This window comes from Cryptotermes secundus, unplaced genomic scaffold (genome assembly GCF_002891405.2).
Source record: "Cryptotermes secundus unplaced genomic scaffold, Csec_1.0 scaffold603, whole genome shotgun sequence".
NCBI classification, from domain to species: Eukaryota; Metazoa; Arthropoda; class Insecta; order Blattodea; family Kalotermitidae; genus Cryptotermes; species Cryptotermes secundus.
In genome coordinates, this window is record NW_019721770.1 from 407276 (window position 1) to 428791 (window position 21516).

Below are 21516 nucleotides of genomic sequence, written 5' to 3' on the forward strand. Positions count from 1 at the left end.
TTTCAAGGCGCAGAGTCATCTTGAGAAGAGTCATTCAGCTACTCGAGAATTTCCAATTATTTTCGGTAATCTGAAAGTTCACTACCATGCTTACAGAACCTCCCGAGACAAAGACGCTAGAGTTTAGCCTACTCTACACTGACGCCAATGATCTATCATTCGAGAGGACTGTATTTGTACGCTACAGATATCGCTCTATATCTATCCACATATGGCTCTACAGCCCTTGTGGATCTTGGCTGCATTTTCAGTTTCTTAATCTGTACACAGTTCGTAGGATGCTGGACGGGAGATCAGTCTGTCAGAAGGCCGCTACCTACACACAGAACATAAACACAAAATAAACGCACACAGACAACCATGCCTCGTGTGGGATTCGAATTCACGACCCCAGTGTTTCAGCGGGCAAAGACAGTTCATGCCTTAGACCGCGCGGCCACACTTTTCGACCTAGGTATCGAAAATCTTTAAAGAACAAATCTGCATTTTATGTCGTGCAGTCTGCCGATTTGTTTGTGCCAGGGGCCGATTCTTAATAAAACTGCGACGTTTTACTCGGATAGAAACGAAATATACAATATAGACTGCAATATTAATTTTAATAAATATCGAAAAGAGGTGCGTAGACTGTAAGGCGTGTATGTTATTCAGTTTGTACAAATAATGCTAAAAGTAAGAAAGCGACATTTTACTCGCTTTCATGTTTCGATGCAATATTAAAACTTTTTTTAGCTTCTTGGGGTGGGGTGAGACTGAGTTCACTTGGTACGTACGCCATTAACTGGTCTATCGTACCAGCCCCGGATGACGATGTTGTTGTTGATGATGATGATTTTTATTATTACTGTGGAGAAGTCTTTTGAATGAGAATTGACAGGGGAAACAGAAGTACTCGGAGAAAGCGTACCCCAGTGTCAGTATGTCCACCACAAATCCCACATGACCTGACCTGGGCTCCAAACCCGGGACGCCATGGTGGGAAGCCGGCGAATAAGAGCCTGAGCTATGGCACGGCCTTTGTATTAAACTTAATATTGGAGAAAAGTATGCAGGCTGTAAGTGGTGCACTTCTTTCACATTCTGCAAATACTGCTAAAAATTGGGGGCACGCGGTAGCGCAGTTGGTTGAGGTAGTATGCTACAATCCGGAAAGTCGCGGGATCCAATCCCGATGAGGTGGATTTCTTTTTTCAATTGACATAATCCTTCCAGCCGCACTATGGCCCTGGAGTCGACGTAGCCTCTAATAGAAATGAGTACCAGGAATATTCCTGGGGGTAAAGGGCAGCCGGCGCGTAAGGCTGACAACCTCACCGCCATCTGTGAGCCGATTGTCTAGAAAATGTGAGAGCCTCAACATCTCACAACCCTATGGGCCTCCACGGCCTGTTACAGGGATACCTTTACTTTTTACTTTTACTTTATTGCTAAAAAGTAAGGACCTACGGCACTCAGCTCATGTCAACAGTACACATCTGTTTACAGCTGAATAGACGAGGAGAACGGACATGTTTTCTCGGACTAGCAGAGCTCTGTTATACCATCTCATATTTGCAAATGATAAGGCATGTTCTGCGATATCTAAAATGAGGCAACAGCATAACAGCCAAAAGTCAAAGAACACGAACTGATTCAGGGCTGTACAGTACACGTTCTGGACGAGTGGACTTGGAGTGTGCTCTCATGAGCACATTACCGCCGTGAATTATACAGGATTATATCAGATTTGTAAAGATTTGTGTTCTCTTAGGTTATGAGACCGTGCAGGACTTACATGGTTAGCGGTATTTCCGACTGGGAAGTAGTGGCAGCAACAAAATATTAGAAAATGCATTATCATAATCCAGAAGGCTACAATCTATACTTGTACGATAACTGTTCCTGTGTGTTCTAAGCAGCACTGGTATAGGATGTGGAATAAGAAAGTTATTACAATTATATAAATTACAAATTAACATAAAAAAACTTTTGTTTAACAGTTTGTTTCTCGCAACACATCCATTTGCTTTGGTTAGGATACAGCTAACTAATCTTGCTATCACACTGCAGGAGCAGTGTTTTCATGGAGGAGGGAGACGAATTTTTGCCACCGGTAGTAAATATTATTGATACGAGCTTTGCTCTTAAATTGGCTTCTTACCAACAAAAGGCGAAATCTGAATTATAAAACACAGAAATCGAAAGACGAGTCAACTTGCAAAATAAAAAATAACCTGGCTAAAATTATAATACAAAATTTCTGTTTGCAGTATATAACAGACGAATTTTTACCAGAGTTTACTTGGGCGAAAATTGCGAATTTAAACATTACGTACGTTGAGCAATACCCAATGAAAATAACCCAATCGAATAGGAGCCTACTACATCCTTAAGCCTCACGTTGTAGACTTCCGGGTTATGACCGCGTGCAGCCCGATAAGTTGGTACCAACTTTTCGAAGAAACACATGCTTGTTTGTTTAGGGTAGACATACCAGAGGACCCAGGTCAAAATATGAACCTTCTCCTGCATGAAAACTTAAAAATCTACAATCTTAAGTTCATCACGAAGAACATCTAACTTTTTTTCTCTTGATAGTGGGGTGGGATTATGTCCCTTGTACTGCGGCCACTTCTGGTCTATTGTACCAGCCCCAGATGATAGGTGAGGGTGATTGTGGAACAATTGGTGGAATTAAGATTGGCAGGGGAAACCGAAGTACTCGGAGACCTGCTCCAGCGCCACTTTGTCCACCACAAATCCCACTTGACCATACCCGGGATCGAACACCGGCCGCCGCGGTGAGAAGCCAGCGACTAACCGCTTGAGCTATGGTGCGGGCCAACAGNAAACTTAAAGGAAATCCATTCACTGATTCTGAGGTTTCTACATGCGGACAGATATTGACGAAGCTGGTAGGTCAGTTTTTTAAACTCTTCCCTGCGAACGCGCCATTGGGGCTCACGTTTTTCCTCGTGACTGAAGCCAATTATTACAATCTACGCATTCATGTTTCATTCATAATAATTTATGTTTCAATCAAAGTAAAGGAAGAGAGGAAGATAACTGGCAGCTCGTACTGTCTCTCTGCCATAATCTTTTCGATTCGAGATTTATAAGTAATAAAATTTTTATTTATTCCTTCGTGCGCTTGCTGTAGAATTGACCTCGAGATTACGATATGCCTCAGTGCGCGGGTGTCTCGATATATTACAATAATGTCACGCTTCTACGTGGAAACAACTGAAAGTAAAACTTCTTGAGCCCTCAGAACAGTGTACAGTGAGAAAGGGATGCTTTCTGCTTTTTCTCATATCAGTTCATTAAAAAGTTCTAATGCGCGGCTGTCTCCAGCGAAGCATTATTCAGAATAAGCTTTCGTAAATATAATTCAGTCGCTTCAGAAGTTCTGCACAAAAGGTAGGAAGAAAAGAAAGCAAACCACCTACAGTCGCGGTGATACAATCGAAACACTCCGATTTCTGTCGAGAATACTTCCCGAGAGGTGACAAGATCGGCTGCAATCGGAGTGAAGAGGATGTTACTCAGCGCTCTGTCGCATTTATTTCTTAGAACGGCGTTAATTAAAACTTACACGCATTTCCCTGTTGGATAACAAAGTATCCCTTGTCACAATGACATGGAGCTTCCTCAGGTCGCGAACAGATATGGAGCCTCGGTGTGAGTACGATCAGCAGCCAAGAGGATTGGATCCTACAATCGCACGGCAGTGACAACAGAGGTGCCTTCTAGGAGCAGCAACTTCTGCTGATCAAATAAACCAGCAAGCTATGAAATGTTGTGGGCTCTTATGAACAAGGCAATGTACCTTCGGGTTGCATAAAGGGGCGGATACTTGTAACTACCTTCTCAAGACGGGGTCTACTCCCTCGAGTTAGTTATTAGCTAACGAAGATACAGTGGAAGGAGAAGAATGCTTACGACGCAGATACCTAATTAACCTATAAAGTTACAGCTCCCCTAGCAACAACAGTCATTATATTTCTGCGAGTTCCTTGAATCCGGGTTGTGTTTCTGAGAGATGAGGCAGTACACCCCATTCTCCCACTAGTTTTTGGAATATTCCCGTAAAAGGAATCAAAATCTATGCAGTAATTGGGAATCAGGGATCGAACCCACCACCGTAAACCACAGGCAGCTTACTGAAGTGGTGCAGCAACGTCCCACGCTGCTGTGCCTGCTTCTGCTTAACGACGTTCCGGGACAGCTAAAGAAGTCGACTGTTACGAGAACGACTGACTCTCACAACAAGAGAATTAACATTATGACGCAAACAACGCTCCCGAGAATTTTGTTATCCTATATACAGCTTCAACCCGGTCACGTCAGCCGAGCGGTCTAAGGCATGCACTGTCTTCGCTCGCTCGGAAGCCGGGACCGTGGGTTCGAATCCCACTCAGGGCATGGATGTTTGTGGGCGTTTTTCTGCGTTTGTGTACAGGTAGAGGCCTTGCGACGAGCTGATCACCCGCCCAAGGAGTCCTACCGAATGTGTGAGATCTAGGAAAACCGAAGTGAACGGAGAAGTTCATGGAGGTAGGCCTAGGCCCACTGAGGCTGTAGTGCCAAGGAAAAAAATGTATATACAGCTTAAGCACTCTGTCATTTGAAATCTAGAATCATTACCGATTATAATGACCTCAAAATTGTCCTCACAAAGTTGTAACGTCTTAATACTAAGAACCGAACCAAATGGCTGATTTTCTTTAAACTTCTTACGCACGCTACGTCACTAAAAGCCATCCCACCTTTGTACTTCAAAATTTGCAAAAACATGGCGGTGGTAGGAACATCTTTGCTATAAGCGCCACTAACTCCACTCGGTGCAGGGTACAGACATTTTGGTTCTGGGCCGTACCATAACTCGGGCTGTTAGTCGCTGGCTTCTCACCTGTGCGGCCCGTGTTCGATCCTACGTTGAGTCATCTGGGATCTGTAGTGGACATATTAGCACTGGGGCAAGTTTCCTCCTATTGCTTCTGTTTCTCCTGCCAATTCTCATCCCACAACTGCTCCATATTCATTACTATTCCCATTATCGACGCTGTATCGTCTCAGTACTTACAGCGTCGTTAGGTAACACAAAATAAACGTACTGAAATTTTGTGATGCAACAACTTTTCTAAAAAAAATGTAACTTTTGATAGGAATATTTTTCTAAGAATCTACCATTACAGTTTTGGAGGAAAGTCAGAAAACCCTAAGACCTCGGTAATTATATCATCACCCCCGATTTAGAAACCCAAACGGGACCTTCAGAATGCCTAACTCTGCTGACTATTCAAATAGGATGACCGGTGTTTATATGGCGCTGAGTAAGACATGACTCAATGGTCGAATGCTGAAACAGAAGACACAGAAGAAGAAGAGGTTGTTGTTTAAGGCACTTTCCCAACTCATTCTCGGAAGATCTGAGGAAAACGACGAACACACGCTTCCCAGAGGAAACAGAGGATACTTCGCCGAGATTCGAACTAGGCGTCTCCTCAGTGTGTTAATCGACTCGTTCCTGCTGTTACTTATCATGGGAAAAACAGAAAAAAAAACGATAAATGGAAGAAACCGGGGAAACCTTTTATACATGGACTTCTTGACTCTCAACGGCATCGAACCCGGGCCCGAAGCTGAATAAATTGAGATCCGTTATTCGGTAATTTAGACGCCAGATTTCACACTCCTGACAGACTCCAAGCTCAGGTAAAACCGGATTACTGACGGCATGAAATGCCTATTAGGGCAGAGGTGAGCGCGCGGTCGTGACGCAGGGTCTGTACATTCTCCCCCAGAGGGCAATGGCAAGGAATTTTTTACGTGTTTACTTAATAGTGTTTTCGGCAGTCAGCTTGAATGAATTTATGATGGGAAATGATGAACTGGAAAGGATCTGGAAGTCGTGGTCTTGTCGAGGTACTGTTCCGTCATTTGTCTGATGGAGCTGGCGAAAACTTCAAACACGATGGCTGTTGTCATGACCGAGATTCGAACCATGCACGTCTCAAATACAGTCTTAAAAGAAAGTTGTATTCTTCCTGGGCTGAAGGTACATTTTCATTTGTATCATGATCGCCAGAGGTAGACAGACATATACGAGAAGCTTGGTGGGCTGTGTAGATCTATCTTCATTGGTTGCATCCTGTTGTTTCAAGGAGTTATACTAACTGTTACACAATAAATATTCCCGTTTTAATGTTTTATCTACAATACACTTTATTCCTGCTACTTGTTTCGGTCGTACAAGACCATCATCAGACAGTTAATACACTTGAATAACTAAATGTAGTCCTATATTAGCCGGTCACGGTAGCCGAGCGGTCTAAGGCATGCACTGTCTTCGCTCGCTCGGAAGCCGGGATCGTGGGTTCGAACCCCACTCAGGGCATGGATGTTTGTGTGCGTTTTTCTGTGTCTGTCTACAGGTAGAGGCCTTGCGACGAGCTGATCACTCGCCCAAGGAGTCCTACCAAATGTGTAATGTCCTAGTAAACCGAAGTGAAACGGAGAGTTACATGGAGGTAGGCCTAGGCCCAAATTGGGGCTGTAGCGCCATAGAAAAAAAATCCTATATTAACTGCCTGATGATGGTCTTGTGTCTACTATAAAACATTAAAAGCGAGAATATTTGTTGTGTGACGGTTAACCTAACTCATACATATAAATATGTGTAGATCTTGCCTACTGATAGAAGTGTAAAATCTCGGGGATCACAATGGACTGGGCGTGGGCTCCACCGGGGGATGGGGCGTACAGTTTCAGTTGCCAGGTAGCGCTACAAACTTCATCACATAGAACTCAGACTTTATTCCACTGATCTTTTGTACTTATTCGGCGAACTGCGATAAAAATACTTCATATGGGCGTACTGGAGAGCTGTTGGGAAACATCGCGACAAACTCTTATAAAAATACAAAATTACATACTTTCTCCAGGCATAAAGCAGCAGGGGCGTGAAGCGGAACGCTCACCTCCGCCAAATGCCGAAGTTATTAATACATCAACTCCCCCACACGTCTTCAGATGTGGAGCATAATTAGGAATTGGGGAATTTTTCCATTTTCTACCACAAGTACCGGGATATTTCTATCTAGAGAATGTTCTAAACACGAATGCCCTTCCAGAGTTTGCTGTTGCATTACTTTCAATACTGTGCCTGTAACTGTATTGAGCACATGAGCAATACAGCAGAAGGTTTCCTTCATGCTGTGACTGACTACAGACCCCATGTCTTCCACAGCACAAGGAGAACTCCGCTTGCTACGTAATCGCCATGTTTCAATCTGTGTCTACACTGACTGTTAAATTTAAAATAAACTGACATATAAAGAAAGCAGTCTTCTGGGATTTGGCACCGTGTATATGTGGTGTTAACCGACACGGTGCCAAATCCCAGAAGACTGCTTTCTTCATAGTCACCGCCGTGAAAGCCTCAAATCTTACAACTGACATATACCTTGCATTCCCTCATACTATTAAAACAGGCATAATATTCTTCAATCCGCGCGAGCAACACGGGGGCTATGCGAACTCTTTGAGATGGGAAGGCCAGTATCGTAAAATATATTAGAATACTTTAAAGTTTTAAAATATCAGACTTTTGTTAAAATGTCTGCAAAAATGTTAAACAGAAATAATAAAAACAATTAAAATACAGGGGCGAGAGTTAGCAAACATGTCGAAGGCGTGTGTATTGTCACGTGTTGGCTGTATAACGCGACAAATAACTTCACGCCGTATTTGACATAGCGAATTTATTGCACATTCGCTCTTACAATCACAATATTTTTGAAGTTATGCAGGACAATCTGCATATAGTTGAAATCAATACCATTCGAAAGATCAATTACTAGTTAAATACGTAATTAAAATGGTTACATAAATGTGTGATCTAAGATATAAGGAATTTCTTTATTTTAATACAGTTGACATGAGCAGAGACACGAAAGAAAGAGGGTTCAAGTCCCGATGAGGTCTTTGGATTTTTTTAATTGACCTAATCCTTCCAGCCGCCTTATGGCCCTGGGGTCGATTCAGCCTCTAACAGAAATGAGTACCAAGAATATTCTTGGGGGTAAAGGGCGCCCGGCGCATAAGACTGACAACCTCGCCGCCATCTATGAGCCGTTTGTCTAGAAAATGTAGGAACCTCAACATCTGACAAGCCTATGGGCCTCCACAGCCTGTTACAGGGATACGTTTACTCTTGTACTTACTTTTATATGATTATATAACAAAGTTATCGGTCAACAAGCAAAAGTCTTACAAAATCATGATAATGAAAATGTTCGCAACACTGGACAAGACGAAGCCCGACACTTGGCGGCGATCAAGCATACGGCCGTTCAAGTGACTAGACTGCCGTTGTAGCGGAAGCTGCTATAGAAAGGACATAATCTGCTGTACTGAGCCTGGACTGAAGGAGGCCTTGTATATATTGTATATAGAGATGTAAATAAGTTTACATACTGACAACTGACTTAGTACTGCAGACTATGATACTGACAAATGAAAGATCCGTCCTGTCGTCTGAGAGGGCGCCCCAGAAGGACAGGACAGAAACTTCCAACAAGAATAAATATCGTGTCACGACAGACAGACTGACTGACCGTCAGTCGCAATGTGACTTTGACTTCAGCGATTCCTATTTAGCAATCTCTGCTCAGAATTCCCGTAATTTCTGAACATCCACTCAAGGTTACGTCTACATAAAACGTCAAGCAGCAAAATAAAATGGGTATCAAATCTTGTGGAAAAAGCCTACTTCATTCTCACTTAATTTCATTCGCTTCTTTCAAATATATATTAATATATAAGCCGACCTTCTTGGGCCTTTCCTTATGATGAATTTCATTTTCTCAGTAATTCCTTCAGTAGAAGTAAAATGCTATAAAAAAACAAACAGATTTTTAGGAAAGCAATTTCAATTTTAAAAAGTGTCAAATGCACAGCACGGAACTCATTACACTCGATGCTGCTAAGAACATAAGCGAACATTTATCCATATCAAAAAGAAACAGGCTTCGTTTTAATTAAGTTCAGATCAAACACTTCGTCAGCAAAAGCCGCCACCTCATTATACGTGTCAGTGTTCATGTCGTTCTGTGACATACGCACGTCTATCAGCGATGAAGTCAAGGACTGCTCAGTGGCTTTACAGCGGATCTCAAATATCCGCGGTTGTAAGAGTTCGCTATAACCTTCTTGTTATAACGCGCAGTAATTGATTATTATAATTAACACGTGCGTTGTGTTTAGAGAGGTATGACACACAGAGCACCCATGAGGTATCACAGGACAATTCTTGCTGTCCCCTCCGATGTTGCTAATAGCATTTCCTTAAACATTTTAGTTTTGAGACGGCAGAAAAAAAAACTTTGGGTAATTCTAGCATTGACATCTTATGCAGTACTTCATTTTCCAGTAGGAGGGTTGATACACAAGCGTTGGCCATTATCAATCACTGGCCTGTCCAGGATGCCGTTTGCGTTTTAAGGCTCAAAGTCGCTGAGAACTTCCAGTTGAATGGAAATCAGGAAATTACAAAGACCTCATAATTTCTAAACTAGGCCAATCAGGGGAAAATTACGGAGGCGAACTTTGCTGCCAGGAGGGGTCCTGAAATATTCTGCACGTCAGAACATCTCGGCTCTGCAAACACTCGGCTTCTAGTTATTAAAGCATATGGCCGCAAATCCGCGCTCCTCGAAACTTTATATTCACGATTTAACACAACTTATTAGGCTGACTATTATTCATGTATTCAAAGAGATCAGAGTGTAAACTGCGACAGTAAATCAATATTTTAACTAGCAAAAAGTGTATGATATTATTAAAGTGAACTAAGTTTGTTATTATTCGACAGTATTAATTATCCCAGTGTTGATTAATAAATTCAAATCCATCGTATTCGTTGTGTGTGTGCGTGCGTGCGCGTATGTAGGAACAGTGTTCTTCCTGTCCTGCCAGGGCAAGCCCCGTTAAGCCCAGAGTTAGACCTCATGTCCTACCCAGTCATCTCCCTGCTGATCCTTACCCGAATTATACTAAATTGTAGCCAACGCAATGTGGTGACTATTGGCGCCAAAATAAGTCCTTCTGCCTTCCCAGCCCACGGTCTCAACACCAACGAGAAAGGGAAGGAGGAAAAGTCAACTGAGTTTTCGGTACTGGCTACCGGTGGAGGTCACCCCTCATTCGGCCTGTCCCCAAAGAGCGACCCAGGTAGCGTGAGCTATCGCCAAACACGGGGCTAAAGGCAGCGACAGCAGCCCGCCATAAAAGGAACGCCAGTAAGTAGCGCCCAACGCGCGGATGTAGCACAGGAAGAGAAGCGATAGAAAGAACAGTCATCCGGTTTCCATTTGTATCCGAGCTAAGCCCAAATGTTACTTACCATGAGGTCACAGCAAGAATGCGTTTCATAAACTAAATCTTTTTCAATGCATTTGTGTTTGTCAAGGCGGTGATTATGAAGGGTACCATCCTCTGTGGCGTCAAGCATACATTCCATTAACGTCAAGTATCATCAGTGGGCGAAATAATCGCTGTCAATCTTTGTTTTTGCCCAGAAAGTGGTTCGCGTCTGCTGTAACATACTCCACATCACGTTCATATGCAGAAGCCATCCTGGGATACCGACTTCAGGCAAGCTAGTGGATGCAGCCAGTCGACGTGCACGTTTTTACGGAGTCTCATGAGATGTATGCACAGTTTCAGCTGGACCGCCTGCAGGTAACAGACCATTTGGGAGATCTAGGCGTAGATGGTAAAGTTAAGGAAAAGTTGTCCCCGTGTTCAACACAGCAACACGTCACAGACATAGAAGGAGTGGAGATATCTCCATGCACTCTTAACTTTGGCACTAAGTGGAGGTGAATGGTCAGCTTCAAGCCCCAACCGCTTTACCTCCGAGGAAAAAACCCAAATATCTACTGGATATGAGGCTGGATGGGCCCCAGAACTGGTCTGAACGCTGCAAAGAAAATCTCATTACTACTGCTGGGACTCGAACTCCGACGTGGAGTGTAGAGATGTTTGATAGGGTCATTAACGGTGATGAAATGTGTTTTCAATACCACCCGGAAACAAAACTCCGGAGCATGCAGTGGAAAACACAATTCGCATCGTCCGAAAAAAAAAATGCATGTCTCGTTCGCAGTTCGAGACCATGCTTGCGTGTTTCTTCGATCACATGGGAACAGTTCACTATGAATTCACTGCATAAGGGCAAACGGTGAATCAACAGTGCTATCTGGAAGTGCTGACAAGGTTACGGGAATCTGTTCGGAGGAAAAAAAAAAACAAAACAGAACTGTGGCCTGATGAGTGGATTCTCCACCACGACAATGCCCCTGCGCATGTGTTAAGGGTTCGCGAGTTCCTGGTTAAGAAATCCATTACAGAAACGGATCATCCATCTTATTCACCTGACTTAGCATCCTGCGATTTTTAGCTCTTTCCAAAATTAAAAAATGTCCTGAAGTAACAAAGATTAGCTGACATTCCTGACATCCAACGTAACGTGATAGCGTTACTGCGAGGTATTCCGGAAAACTGTTTTCAAGTCTGTTTCCGGCAGTGGCACCGTCGTCTCACGAAGTGCATAGCTTCACAAGGGGAGTATTTCGAAGGCAACAGCAGCATCCAGTGCTTCCACAGGGCAATTCCGGGAATTAAATTGTCACACCTTGTACAGCAAAGTACAAAAAAGAGGGTACTCGTAACTGAGTGTTATGTCAAACCTGTTTGCATTTGTTCAGGAAGGGGATACGACATTTATGAAATGTTTCAAGCCGTGCGCAATGTACAAAATTTTTGGATTCTATGGTCCAGGGGCTGACAACTGGTAAAGAAGAAATCGTAACATGCGCAGTCACTACTGCCGTCTATATTCCTATGCAAAACTGGTCGCTCATCTGTATCAGTCATAATACATTTAAAGTAGAGCTATCCCTGTTAACAGGCCGTAAAGGCCCATAGGTTTGTGAGACGTCGAGGGTCCCACATTATCTAGACAATCGGCTCAAAGATGGCGGTAAGGTTGTCAGCCTTACGTGCCGGCCAGCCGCCCTTTAGCCCCCAGGGAGATTCCTGGTACTCATTTCTGTTAGAGGCTGAGTCGACTCCACGACCATAGTGCGGCTGGAAGGATTAGGTCAATTGAAAAAAATCCAATGACCTCATCGAGACTCGAACCTGAGACCTGCCGGCTTGTAACATAGTGCATTTACCAAACCATATTTGTCTGAGCAAATCACAGAGCCTCTAACAAAGAAATTCCATATTATGTTCCTTTGGCGGCAGTTATGGTTGGTTGTGATCGGTTGTACAACAGTGATTGACAATGCATAATTTATTGCTTATTCTCTGCTGACTGGTTAAGTAAGGATCTGGGTTGATGCCGGTGTGAAAAGGGAGTCGGCGTTCACATACTAAGTTATATCTTCATGTTAGGCATGTTATTTCTGTAAATGAATGTTATGCCTAGAATAACGAATGAAATTAGAAAAACTCATCATACCAAAATTTCCTGTGGTTATGATGACATTTCATTCAAATCATATTTCTGTTGTGAAATGTTCTGCATCTTTCGGTTTAGCTACAAGGTCTGTAGAATGTCAAGAAACTCTAACTGTACCGGGTGCTATAATTTTTGTATTGTAAGTATCCTCTACCTCCGGGTGCTTCTGATCCAGTGCGCAGAAAAATTAAAATTCTTCAACTTTCTTAAAGATCCAGCACGATATGTCAATTTTAATTCATGTTACAATGGCTTTATATGTGTTGCTTAATCACTGTCGCTTCTATTAAGATCGTGATTCAGTTATTCAGTATAGAGGGGGTGGGTTTCCCCATGCACCGCGACTAATAGTCTATTGTACGTCCCCCCTTAATTTCTACTGTCGCCATACCCTAACGACACTGGTGCCCGCTATCTCCCCTTTCTGTCAGCGAGGTCGGTCCTCTACTGGCATTGGTACCCGATAACTTCCCCATCTACCGGAGGCACTGGAAACTACTTGGGCGGGAAAATTTTTGCCTAATTTTGCTCAGAGGATCTTTTACGTGCCGTAAATCTACGACACGGGACCAACGGCTTAAAGTCCCTCCCGGAGGACTTGTTCCTTGAATTTTTCCGCCCTTAAAAATTCCACGACCTCCGCCGGGTTTGAACCCGCGTACCTTGAGTCGTGAGGTGGGAACGTTACCCCTAGACTACGGAGGCCGCTTAAGATCGTGATAATTTATTTCTTGTGGAGATGATCAAATGAATTCGTTTCCTAACTGTAAGTAGCCAGTAACAGGGGATCACTATTAAATGTACTCAAAAACTGAAGAACTCTTTATAACTCATGAAGGCCACTTTCCTGCTACTTCTTTCTAGTCAGAGAAATCCTCTCTTGTGAATATCACAGTCTACGTGCAGGAACCAGGTTTATGTAATAGTTGTCTGGTAGCCCGATGACACTTCTTGAATCTATCCAAGGGATGACGAAACCAAATCCCATTCGCTCTTCACCTTTTGAAGGGGTCATATGAAAATAGACAACTGCCCCGTCCATCACACGTGAGGTACCTAAGCACTGCTCAGCACTATGGACAACAGGTATGCGTTGCGATCTAGCCTACGAAGGGGAGGTACACTCAGAGCGCGGGACCTCACGGCTACACATTCCATCACGTGCCCTACACACCAACATGATGGGGCTAGCACCCGCAAACCGTGATTCACGGAGATCTTTGTTCCCGAATGGAACTACGCATCTCACCTACAAACGGATGAACGAAATGCGGGCCTACTCCAATGAAGTAACAATATTCTTTTCCGCAAATACTCCCGCTGTGACTCTGGGTATTTTATTAGTCCGAATGATCATGTGTACCATAACTAAGCAAATACTGTATCGATAATCACAGTGCGTAGTAAAAAAAAAGTCCTTGTATGGGATTACAAGTACATATTAACTGCAAGAATAAATGTTTCAAACAACGGTTGTACACGGTAACCTAGATATATGTACAGTCGTAGATTCTGTGAATGTTTTGTACGACAGGTCTTCAGAGAAAATGTACAGTTAAACTGAACTTTACATAAACCATAAATAAAGCATTTTCTCAACGCTGAACCCCTAGTGTAAAATTTCATGAAAATCCATACAGTACTATAGGAAATGAAATAAGTCGAAAGGCGGGCACAAATAGACGGCACATTGCAAAGGGGCACAACAAGTTTAAACAAGTGTTTCGGTGTGTACATTTATGTAAAGAAATTTTGGATTTGTATGGGAAAAAAAACAGGCACATAGAGTCCGTACAGACAAGTGCACCTATAAGGCAAGAACAGAAAGACAGCCGACGTACGACATCATATTAAACATAAAAACAAACTCCGTGGCCTATAGTCCGCAAGCGAACTATACAGACCGAGCGACCGCCGCTTGCCGGCCAAGTTGCTACCAAATTTAGCGGATAGAGGGTGTCGAGTGGTCAGCGCAACGAATCCCCTCGGTCGTTAATTTCGGTTTTCTAGACCGGAGCCGCTATTTCCTTGAAACAGCTCCTCAGTTATCCTCACGAGGCTAAGTGGACCCCGTTCCAGACCCTACTTCTCATAAAATCTGGTAGCGCAGGGAATCGAACCCGGGAACTCTGGATATGTAGCCAGGAACTCTGACCACCAGACCACAGAGGCAGTCCATATTAAACACAGCTCTTCCTAAAATGCCAGTTGTCTTACCATCATGTCCCGCTGGTCCTCAATATTGGCGATAAGGCGCCCGAACTCTTTGAGTGACACAGAGATGCCCACCTCATCATCGGTCTGCGAAGTGCCAATACATTCGAAGTTGAACTTGACAAGGCTATTGGACAGAGTGCGCTGGGCCCGCGACAAGTCTGCAATCACACACATATACAGAAACCAATTATTACAATAGAACCGGCCAGCATATCCTCAGCACACTTACACGTATCATTCGGAAGTCCAAAACCATATTAATCCCGATTTTCTTTCAGGAATGCAATTTCTTAATCTTACTACAAGAATGCAAAGTTATACCTGACAAAGAAAACAAGCCAATTTCATATTAGACACACACACACACACACACATGCACGCGCGCGCACACACACGAACACATATATTGTCACGATTTAGACTGTGGTCTAGAGATCAGAGGTCTCGGGTTACATTCCCGGCGCTACCATTTTTTCTGAGAAGTAGTGGATCTGGAACGGGGTCCATTCAGGCTCGTGAGGATAACTGATGAGCTACTTGAATGGAAAGGTAGCGTCTCCGGTCTAGAAAACCGAAATTGACGGCCGTTGGGATTCGTTGCGCTGACCACGCGACACCCTCTATCCGCTAAAGTTGGTACTAACTTCACCAACAAACAGCGGTCGCTCGGTCGGTATAGTTCGCTTGCGGACTAAAGCCAGTCTGTTTTTGTTTGTCACGATTTAGAGTGACTACAGATGGGGTTCGGATTGGTAATTAGATTTACTGACCACTTATACACACCACTCGGAACTACAAGTAATTACATCGCTATCGCTGCTCCCAACAAACCATCACAGCACCCGCTAAGCCTTTTTCCAGCCTGCAGTCAACAGCCGTTTCCTGGTAACGGATGTTAACAGTGAAGATTCTTCAGCTTCCCGCGCTCAAGTCCTTCCAATTTGGCGAATATCCCACAACTGAACTCTCAATTGCATTCAGCCGGCCTGGAGTCCTCGTCATATAGCCCCGAGGCCAACCCAACAGAATACACCGCCTCCCACAGTTCTTCTGTTGTTATGTATGTCTGCCTAGCGATAGCTCGGATATCTTTGACATGTTTACCGGCTGTTACCAAGAAATGGGTCTGATATAATCAACCACACCACGATCATTGCATGGCAACTGCTGTTGTCTCGTCTGTTTCGGGGTCTTTTCCTACATCAGGTCTATACGCCACAACAAACACACACACACACACACATACACACACAAGGGGGTCTGCACTCAGACTCCAACCATGTTCAGCAGTGTTACCATAACACCTAATATTGGGGGGGGGGGGCTCTAAACTACTCTTCCTAATAAATATGAACAGGGGAAGACAAGAGAGGAATAATATGATAGAAAACATGAGTTTGAAAATTGAAGGGGGTTAGGAGGAACAAAAACAGGCGATTTGCACCATACGTAGCATGAAAGAAGACTTGAGCCACACGGTGAGGTATAGAGGAGGGAAAGGACGAGATTTTCGACAAGAGGTTCTGGAGTAACTATACAGAAATGAGTATCTACAGAATGGTACGATGTAAAATTAAAGGCCAACAGCAGAAAACAGTAGCGAATGGGACAGGATGGGACGAAGGAACCAGAGTGAAGCACAAATACATTTTGACGGGTAGCACCTAGCAAGGATAGTACACGTATTCTATCTACCTATTCCTGCTGCTCCCACTTGGAGCATAGGGCATCCGTGAAACGCTTGTTTCACTTCAGTTTCTTAATTTTAGACAGTCGGTAGGATTCCTTGGATGGGGGAAGGCCGCTACCTACACACAAACAAAGAAGAAAAGCAAACATCCATGGGGTCATTGGGATTCGAACCCACGATCCTAGGGTTCGAGCGGGCAAAGATATTTCATGCCTTAAAACGTGCGTCCACTGCGATCGGCGAAGACTAGTATCAGGTTATGTATGATTAAAATGTTCGGGACAAGCGGTAGCGTAGTCGGATGAGGCACTACGCTACAAGCCCGAAGGTCGTTGGTTCGATTCCCGATTATGTAAATGGATTTTTCAATTGACCTAATCCTTCCAGCCGCAATATGGCCCTGGGGTCGACTCAGCCTCTACAAAGGGAGACCAGCGCGTAAGGCTGACAACCTCACCGCCGTCTGTGAGCCGACTGCATAGAAAATGTTGGAGCCTCGATGTCTCAGAACCCTATGGGCATCCACGGCCTGTTGCAGGGATAGCTTTACCTTTTTAATAATTAAAATGCCAATTCACAATAGAACCGTACACACCGTAGGAATGGTAATTTATGTGGGATGTCCGAACGTAGGACCAGAGAGTTAAACTCCGGCACCCCAAAATGTAAATTGCAAGGTACCTAACAAAAGCATTCACTCACGTGCATTACGTTAGAACAGTTCCGCGTTCATCCCGACATTCGCGCTGTCATAAAGACACTGATAAAGAGCACTGGGATCATGCATTCGAATATTGATCGGGTCATGTCCGTATTCTTCAGTTTTGTGAATGCACGGGTCTTACGAAAGATTCCTTTTTCCCTTTTACGGAATCATATCGAGTTTCTGGAAAGGGTTTAGAAATTGTACGTATATGATAAGACTGGACGCTGGACTACCGTGGTCGGTATAACGACTGGCTACGGGCTGGATAGGAGGGGTCGGAGTTCGAGTCCCGGTAGGGTCACGTAGCCCACACCGGTTCTGGGACCCAACCAGCCTCCTTTCAAATGGGTTCTGGGGGCTCTTTCCCCGGAGAGTAAAGCGGCAGGGGTGTGAAGCTGAGCACTCACCTCCCACTAGTGCCGAGGTCAAGAAAACGTTGATCTACACATCCACTCCTCCCTACGTCTTCAGAGTGTGGTGCTTAACTTGATAAGCATAGGAACACCTTTACATTGCGTTACTTTACATGATAAGAATAGACAGAGATCGAAAAAGCCTGCAGCCCCATGAAGGAAGCACCGAGATGTTAAACTAAATATTCCATCCAGAAACCTTCTTCTTCTTCTCCTGTCTCTTGAATTAGGCCCGCTGGCTTGTTTCCCGCCAGAATTAATCTGGAACTATGGGACTTACTCGTATAGACAGTTGGTAGGTTCCTTGGACAGATGATCAGCCCTGTCGCAAGGCCGCTACCCGCACAGGACAACACAATCACGGAAGAAACGCGGACAGACATCCATGCCTTGAGTGGAATTCGAACTCACAATCCCACTGTTTGAGCGACCGAAGACATTTCATGCCTTAGACCGTGCAGCCACTGTGATCGGCAGAAACCTGTAATTTCTCGGATCAATTTTCCCCACAGGCGATATGAAAGTGCATTATAAGATATAAAAGTTACCTGAACAGTTCAACGTCCTGTACTTTCCCGTAGTGTTTATGCAGACAACGTCATGAAAGACATGACTAGAGAAGTTACATGACGTGGTCATGGTTTGCATTCAGTATTCTCTCTGCATTTACCTACGGCTATTGGGCAATACTTCAACATTCGTCAAAAGATGACTGGCCAACATTTTGTGGTGTTGTGTAACGGACATAATAATTATATAATTGCTGTCTAGAAGAAAGTATTTCAAGCAAACAAGCTTTCCTACTTTTCAGAAAAAAGGAATCCGAATTGTTCCCATTTGCTCTCTATTACCATCATACGAATATTATCTATCTTCACGAAGCTGAACCTTTCTTGAGAATCCGCCAGTTGTGCATCTACGCAAGACTTTTCTTTTTAATTCGCTTAGTGAGGGGGGGGGGGGGCCAACTGGGTCCACTCGGCACGGCGGCCACTCATTGGCCTATTGTAGCCTGCCCCGGGTGATTATGATGGTGGAGAATTTGGTGGAATTAAGATTGACAGGGGAAACTGAAGTACATGGAGAAAACTCGCCCCAGCGCCACTCTGTCCACCACAAATCCCACTTGACCAGACGCAGGATCGAACCCGGACCGCCGCGGTGGGAAGCCAGCGATTAACCGCTTGAGCTATGGCGCGGTCTACTCAAGAACTTCCCAGCATTTTATACAACCAGAAAGTTCATTACGGTGCTCACTGGTCCCTATCCTGAGCCACATCGATGCAGTCCATACCGCCCATCCTATATCTCTGAGAACTATTTTAATATATTAACTAACGAATGTAATTCTCATTATTCGTTCGCCTGATTGTGTCCGGTTACTATAAATATGATGGGATTTTAGTTGTAAGAGCGGGGTGGTTCTCTGGCCTCAAATGGACCTACTGTACGAGCCCCTGATTACTGATGGTTATGGAGTAATTGTGGAATTAATAACAGGAGGAAACCTAAGTGCTTTGATAAAAACACGCCACTGCCATGGACGCCAGTAGGAGGGAGGGGATCCTGGTATATGACCCCTCCGATTTAATAAATTAATTTAAGGAAGAAGGAAATATATTGCAACGTATAGATTCACTGCTAGGCAACAACTCGGTATATTACCGCGGGATCCAAAATTCGCAAAAATAGGTCTATTGCTAGACAACCAATCAGTAAACACGCCTAAAACAATACGGCACAATAGAAGACGGTGTCCGTCCCGAGGCTATATAACGAGAAGTTTCAAGGAGTAGTTAGTTGATCCCGTGTGGAGGCGGAATCGAATACCTCCACAGTAGCCCTGTGAGTGGTGAGGCGACGAAAAGTCTCGAATCTGAGACAGTAACATTTGGTACCGACTCCCACGGGACTCGGACCCGAAAATGACTGCTCTGGCGAGGGCCAGCAGCAACTGTAAACGACAGCCCGTCCTCTTGTCAGAGAGAGTGACCCACATAAACAAACCAGCAACTGACAGTAATAAATATCTAGTCGTAAGCCCCCGATGAGCGCTTCATTCCAAGACAGACTTGCCGAGTGAACTTCGGTCGTAACATAGGACTCAGACTCAGTAGTTAGTTGTCAGAAGTTGAGAGTTCATTTGAGTTGGGACGATTTCTGGTGATAGAAGGCGATTGGGAAGAAACGGTAAGAAATGAATTAGACTGTGCAAAGAAGACTTCACGTGCGATGTGAAGTGACAGTGAGACGGTTATAAATCCCTTGCCAGGATACGATTGGCGAAGGCTCAAGACACTAATATGTGTGTACCGGTGAACCGTAAAGTGTGTAGATCAGCGATAACGCTGTAATTTCCTGTAGTCCCGAGATGTGAATGTACAAGTTGCAATAAATCCAATCATCCAATCCAAAACTCCGTCTATAGACACTAATAGACGTGACAAAATCAAGCATTAACAAACACAATTTTTATATATCCTCCTATCCTGCATACTCTAGCGCGAGCAGTAAATATACACTTAAGCGGCTTAAAAGAAAGTTTGCAAGTAAATTTGCTGGTTGTTCCCTCCACCAACGCTAAGAAAAATTCTTGCGGTGCCTATGGCTGCAGTGCCGCTCTGTCAGTCATAAATCCCACATGAATTATCCTGTGATTGAATTTACTCGTCCACTACGAGAAGTAGGCGACTATGGCCTATGGTAAGCCGCGCCATAGCTCATGCGGTTAGTCGCTGGCTTTGCACCGCGGTGGGCGGGGTTCCATCCCGGGTCTGGTCAAGTGGGATTTGTGGTGGACAAAGTGGTGCTGGGGCAGGATTTCTCCGAGTACTTCGGTTTCACCTGCCAATCTTCATTCCACCAATTGCTCCACAATCACCCTCGCCTATCATCTGTGGCTGATGCAGTAGGCCAGAAGTGGCCGCAGTACAAGGGACATAGTCCCACCCCACTAGCAATAAAAAAAATGGCCTATGGCACAGCCTTGCCTGAAAGTTACTTGTCCGTCTTATTCGCTCTATTTAAATTAATCCATTTCATTTCTCTCATTCAATACCATATGGCCTGCTGGTTCTTACCACATTGTTATCAATTTTTGCCTGATTTCTAATGTAATTTATGTAATTTTATCTGCCTTTTAAGGCAAAAAAATCCAATGGCATCATCAGGAATCGAACCTGCGACCTTCCTGATTTTAGCATAGTTCCTCAACCAACTGCGCTACTGCATGCCCCCGTTTATATAATTTTAATGAAATTTTAATTTGTTCTTTCTGAAAATGAACGTTGTATTAAAATCCGTTTCCACAAATTTAACGTATCAAAATTATATTCTCAGGTAATCAACATTTATCTTTGAAAGACACAGAGTACCTCTTCGTAACAGGTTTTGATCCCTTCATGACTCATCATAGGAGAATATAACCACACAAAAATCTCCACTGTTACTTGAAACTGATATATTTCACACGTGCTTCAAGATAAAGTCAACTATTTCATACTTCTAGAGCCTTATCTACGGCCAGGGCAAACAGTTAACCAACAGTTTCTAGAAAGCGGATAGACAATGTAAGGTCGTTCTGCTAACAAGATAAAAAGAGGGGTACTCCTTACTGATTCCACAAATATCACAGAGACGGACATAATTATTCCCTGTACTCCTGTATAGTGGAATAGAACAGAGATGAAGAGTGAGTAGAACCGAAGAGAAATGAAATGACAGGAGGTTGGAGAAAACTGCACAATGATGAGCTTCATAACTTGTACTCTTCTCCAAGAATAATTATAATGAGCAAGTCAAGGAGGATGAGGTAGGCAGGGAGTGTAGCACGAATGGGGGAGAAGAGGAATGCATATAGGATATTGGTGGGAAAGCCAGAAGGAAAAGGACCACTGGGGGGACCAAGGTGTCGACGGATGGACAATAGTAAAATGGATCTTAGAGAGATATGATGGGATGGTATGGATTGGATTTA

At 44.0% G+C, this 21516-nt stretch overlaps 1 protein-coding gene across 3 annotated transcripts in view; it reads right to left on the reverse strand.

Moving 5' to 3' along the window:
• LOC111875748 (rho GTPase-activating protein 26) overlaps positions 1–21516 on the reverse strand; it is a 177694-nt gene that overhangs the window by 93312 nt on the left and 62866 nt on the right. For all 3 annotated transcript variants that reach the window (XM_023872244.2, XM_023872243.2, XM_023872242.2), the window contains exon 2: positions 14732–14889. In XM_023872244.2, coding sequence (XP_023728012.1) covers positions 14732–14889 — 158 coding nt within the window. The remainder of the gene's footprint in view (positions 1–14731; positions 14890–21516) is intronic.